The sequence below is a fragment of the Cotesia typhae genome, unplaced genomic scaffold (genome assembly GCF_013202065.1).
Source record: "Cotesia typhae breed Kobodo isofemale line unplaced genomic scaffold, CoteBio_Ctyphae contig_20, whole genome shotgun sequence".
Lineage (NCBI taxonomy): Eukaryota > Metazoa > Arthropoda > Insecta > Hymenoptera > Braconidae > Cotesia > Cotesia typhae.
Window position 1 is genome coordinate 3,142,469 of NW_027423725.1, and position 5,868 is coordinate 3,148,336.

The following is a 5,868-nucleotide window of genomic DNA, read 5'->3' on the forward strand; positions in this document are numbered from 1 at the left end:
AAATTTTTTTTTAATTTTTCGAGACGATTTTAAGATGAGCTAACAGCGACAGAGCCCCGGAACATTAAAACGGAGCGTCTTAAAAAAGTTTTAAAATTGCCCGATAATAAGTTTTCAACAATTTCAAATTCAATTTAAAAAGAGCGTACTCAAAACTATAGCGATTAGAAAGTCGTAAAATCGATTAAAAATTAATTTTCATAAGAAACTCAGGAACCAAATTACAAAAATCTGCTCTCAGAATATTTTTTTTGGCGTCTTAAAAAGGTCTTAAAATAGTCTTGGTTTGTGTCACGTTTAAGATCTTAAACAAGCGACAATTTTAAGACGATTGTTTTTACACGAGAATGATTACTTACATTACTTGAAATTCAAAATATTCTGAGCAAAAACAAAACTTATAAATTTTTTCATAAAAAAATTCAGCGGGAAGTTATTTTTAAATATATTTTTATCTATGTCTTGTAAATTTTTAATTCAACCATTTATAAAACAAATTGAATTTTAATGTAGACTATTTTTTTATCAACTTGTACATTAATTCTTCTTCTAAGTAATAAGATATCTTTATAAAGTAGATAAATTTATAATATACGTACTATACGAGCACTTCAATAGAATATAATGGTCAATCTTCATGATGATGTTGATTTAACAGAATAAGTATTAAATTTATACTCATGCCTGTTCATGTCTGATCATTTTTTCCCGGGATATTCTACCGAACTCATCAGCTATGACAATAATTATAAATACTAATTTGTAAAATTTATCAAAAAAAAAATTTTATAATTTTAATTAAACTAGACTTAACACGCTCGCTTCGCTCGCCCTCATTCTTTTAAAAATCCCGCCACTATCTCAGTCGACAAATCAACAACCGAATAACATAGTCACAGAAGTGACGTAAAACGATACGACATCCGGCTATCAACTTTTTAGAAGATGATATAGGGGAGGGTGGGGCAAAACGGCCCACCTAAGCCAGTTTTTATTTTTGGTGGCTTTCTACTATCAAGTGGATTTACTCTCGTTCAACTTTGACTCAATTCACCGGAATTTTTCGAGTTCTAAAAAAAAATTTTTTTTTTGGGGCAAGATGGCCCACCTCCAAAATATGGTAAAAAAATATTAGAAAAATAAATTTTTTCTCAATTTTTGAGGTGGGCCTTCTTGCTTCAGGTGGGCCGTCTTGCCCCACCCTCACCTACTCAAGTATATAATTATCCTTCGTGTCTCGCACTTCGAGATTACGAAGGTAGTATCACTACTTACATGTCTTGGACCACAAGTTTAAAGCTAAAAGTGAACGACTGGGGCGCCCCTTAACCATCGTGGCGTTGCCCCATTACTATTTGATCATTCGGTATTTTTGTGTCAGACAGATCACACGTTTGATGCGAAAGTGAACAGTTTTTTGTTTTATATAATACATTGAAATCTTTTAATTATTCATTAAATTAGTAAAATTAAAGTTGATTAAATGGGTAAAAATAAGAAAAGGTCAAGAAGTCGAAATCGTTCGGAGGAGAAGACCTCCAAAAGACTCCGCAATCTAGAGGACAAGATGGAGGAGTTGACATCAGGTTTTCCTGCAATCAGAGAAGCCATTTTGGGTCGTGATAGGTCGCACTCAGGGACAGACGTATCTGGAGATGAAGGTAATTAATTTTTTACATAATGGCAATGGTTTAATTGTGAACACGAGATGCAATCACAATATATTCCTAAAGTCTACCTTCATGCCCGAGAGGCAATACATGATTTTCGTGTATGAATAATCATAATAATTACACCTTGGTAAAGGAGTGCTATATTTTATCCGAGAGGTAAAATGGAGCTCATATGATAATTTGACTTTATCTGGAAGTTAAAGTAGAAATGAAAATTACTCTGTTTTATCCGAGAGATTAAAATAGTGTAAATATTAAGTTAACCAAAAAAATTCATAGCTAAATGAATTAAATATACATTGCATGCCCGCAGGTACGGGAAGCGGTGATGATAAAGCGGTTGGAGAAAAAGATGCATTGGAGTTGACTCCTGATCAACAGGTCCAGGCTCCTCAAGTCACGGCAGGTGAACAGTTGAATGCAGGGAATAATGTTTCTCAGACAGAAACGACTAATAACGTGGAAACACCGGAAATGGAGCCGAGTAAAGAAAAGGAATCCGAAACTCCTTGGGAACTGGATGCTGATGCCCTTCGTATTCTCGGAGAGGAACCTGTCAAGGAGAAACCTACGTTAATCCTGCATGCTAGCGTTGATAGTCGCTGGAGAAAATATCTTTCTGAAGGCTTAAAGAAAGAGGTTAAAGAGTCACTTTTAGAAAAGTACCCTAGGAAGGGGAAACTTTCCCTTGAGCCGCCGATCTTAAATGAAGAGGTGGCAGGTAATTTAAAAGATTCGGCTCTGAAGCGAGACAAATACTTTGGCTCAACACAAAAGTTAGCAGGGTCTGCGTTGGCTGCTTTGGCTCCTGTAATTGAATCTCTGGCGCCTCTTAAAGACCCAGACAATGTTAAAAGACTAGAACAAGTTTGGGATGCTGGAAAGCTGTTGATCGAAATCCATAAATCTCAAACGGTTGCGCGCAGAGCCTGTATTCTACCCACACTTTCAAAACAATGGGCCTCGGCACTAGAGAAAAGGGAAGCAGATAGTTTCTTGTTTGGCGAAAAATTAACCGAGAAGGTTAAAGAAATTAAGGCTATGGGGAAAGTAAGCGAAGAAATGAAATCTGCCCCACCAAAGAAACCGTATGTACCTCCCGGTTCTTTAAACTCCAAGAGCTCGTCGAGTCAGAAGAGGTCAGTGTCTCAGACGAGCGGGAAGTACTCATCGACGAGAAAACCACTGATCCCCAAATTTCCAGCGAAACAAACATCATACCCCAAATCAAACCAATACCGTCAGCACACTCAACGGACTCAGAACCGTTAACTATAGTTAACAATATAAGTATGTTCGCGGGACGTCTAAAATATTTTTTAAATGCTTGGAAAACAATCACTGAGGATAAATTTGTCCTTCAGTGCATTAAAGAGTACAAAATACCCTTTGAATCGCCCCCCATACAAACTCGTCCACCACCTGATAAGGTTTGGTCGGACCAGGAACTGGCAGGTATCCAATCAGAGATTAACAAACTGTTGATGAAAGGCGCGATTAAGGAAGTGAAAGAGGTTCCGGGACAATTCTTGTCACCGTTCTTTTTGGTTCCTAAGCCTGATGGTTAAAAGAGGTTTATTTTGAACCTAAAAGGTTTGAATAAGTTCATCGACGTAGAACACTTTAAGCTCGAGGATCTTAGATCCGCTTGCAATCTTTTAGAACGAGATATTTTCATGGGAACAGTGGATCTTAAAGATGCATATTTTTTAATCCCAGTATGGAAATTACATCGAAAATTCTTGAGGTTTGTTGAGGATTGAAAGGGCTCCTGTCCGTAGTATATCTGGATGATTTTTTATATTTAGGTCATTCAGTTCCAGAGTGCAGTGAAAACCTAGATCAGACAATCGAGTTACTCGAAAGGCTGGGTTTTATTGTGAATTTTGAAAAGTCCAAATTGGAGCCTGATAGAAGATGCAGATATTTAGGTTTTATGTTAGATTCTTCTAAGATGAGAGTGGAGCTCCCGGGAGATAAGAAAGTCGTAATAGAAAAACAGATCAAGGATCTTAGAAAGAAGGACACAGTAAAGATTCGTGATTTTGCTAAGGTTATTGGGTTGATAGTAGCGTGTTGTCCAGCAGTTGAGTACAGCTTGTTACACTGCAGATCGTTTGAGAAAGCAAAGATCCGAGCCTTAGAGAAGAGTGGGGGTTGTTTTGATGCTATCATGGTGATACCAAAATCTACTCGTAGGGACTGGGATTGGTGGTTAAAAACTTTGCCAAATGCCAGTAAAAAGGTGAGAAATAATCAATATGAGAGAACAGTCTATTCAGATGCATCGTTGTCTGGATGGGGTGCCTTTTGCGAGGGCGAAAGCGCCAATGGGTTATGGAGACAGGAAGAAAGAATGCTTCATATTAATCACCTGGAACTCAAAGCAGCCTTAATTGCTTTGAAGTGTTTTGCGGCGGATTTAAGAGACACTGATATTTTAATTAGGGTGGACAATACAACATCGATGGCGTATATCAATAGAATGGGTGGAGTTCGCTATGCTGAACTTCATAAATTAGCGTGTGAGCTATGGGATTGGTGTGAGGACCGAAAATTATGGATTTACGCCTCATATATCCCGTCTAAAGAAAACGTAGAGACAGATCGATCATCAAGGATTGATAATTCAGACGCGGTGTGGGAATTAGCAGACTACGCATTTGAAAAAATCGTTAAAAGATTTGGGAAGTTAGAAATCGACTTATTCGCTTCTCGAATCAACACTAAATACAGGGTCTATTGTTCATGGAAAAGAGATCCAGACGCTTTCGCATTCGATGCCTTTACAGTTAGTTGGTCCGATTGGATATTTTATGCCTTCCCCCCTTTTTCTATAATTACTAAAGTAATTAAGAAAATCAAAGACGATAAAGCAGAAGGTATTTTAATTGTACCTCACTGGCCTACTCAGGTTTAGTTTTCAGCTTTTCAAAAGTTATCGATAGGAGACTGGGTTTGGCTTGAAGCAGATCTTAATCTTTTAATTTCTCTTTGTAGGTCACGTCATCATCCCCTGGCTGCAAAGCTTACCCTGGTTGCCGCCAGGCTATCAGCCAGGCACTGTTAGGCAAAGGCATGCCTAAAGAAGCAGTGGAGATCTCGTTAGCTTCACTGGCAGATTCGACGTTAAAAAACTACAATGGTACTTTGAGGCTTTGGTGGAAATGGAATGATCAGATCAACGGAAATCCATATGAAGTATCTGTGGGAAAGATCCTAAGATTTTTAACGGAAAGATTCGGTGACGGGATAGGCCACAGTGCAATGAACTCGGCAAGAGCAGCGTTATCTCTGATATCGAGTGAAGATGTCACGAACAACTCTTTAATAAGCCGCCTTATTAAGGGTTCGTCGAAAATAAGACCTGGAGGGCCTAAATATGAATCGACTTGGAATGTGGACCCAGTGCTAGCCAAATTGGAGACATGGACTCCAATCGAGGAACTGTCCTTGAAGAAATTGACGGAGAAGTTGGTTGTACTGATGGCCTTGGGCACGGCGCATCGTTGCCAGACGCTGGCGTTGATCAAAATTTCAAACATCACTGCTTCTGAATCTGAAATTGAAATTAGAATCCCTGAAAAAATAAAAACTTCTCGGCCAGGAGCTCCGCAACCAGTCTTAAGACTCCCGTTTTTCCCGACTAAAGCTGAGCTATGCATAGCTCGGACCTTAAGCCAATACGTGACAGTAACGAAAGTCCTTCGGGGGAATATTGACTCACTATTCATTTCACTCAATAAGCCACATAGTGCAGTCAAGAGTGAGACAATTGCTCGGTGGATAAGGACGGCGTTGGTATGATTGGGAGTTGACAAAAGATTCACAGCACACTCTACTAGACATGCATCGACATCTCGGGCACATGAAAAAGGTGTTAGCATTGAAGAAATAAAGAAGGTGGCAGGGTGGTCTAAGAACTCCAAAATGTTTGCTGATTTTTACCACCAGCCAATTATTATTCGTGACAACAAATTCGCAGAAACGGTGTTAACACCCAGTACACCAATATAATTAAACTAATTGGAGATTTAGCAGCTGGAAGCACTATTATCTCATTTTTTAATTTGTCTGTAGTTACAAGTTAATTATTCAACCACTTGTAATTTCAATTCTTTAATAAATTAATTAAAAAAGTATCGCTCTAAACAGCTACCTTCGTAATCTCGAAGTGCGAGACACGAAGGATAAT

The 5,868-nt window shown here is 38.5% G+C and overlaps 1 protein-coding gene across 1 annotated transcript; it reads left to right on the forward strand.

Annotated features, from left to right (window-relative positions):
• Window positions 1-2,965: 2,965 nt before the first annotated feature.
• Window positions 2,966-5,480, forward strand: LOC141538288 (uncharacterized). Its single transcript, XM_074259670.1, has 3 exons — window positions 2,966-3,236; window positions 3,482-4,464; window positions 4,674-5,480. Exons 1-3 carry the CDS (start codon window positions 2,966-2,968, stop codon window positions 5,478-5,480), a joined length of 2,061 nt encoding a protein of 686 aa, XP_074115771.1.
• The last annotated feature ends 388 nt before the right edge of the window (window positions 5,481-5,868 follow it).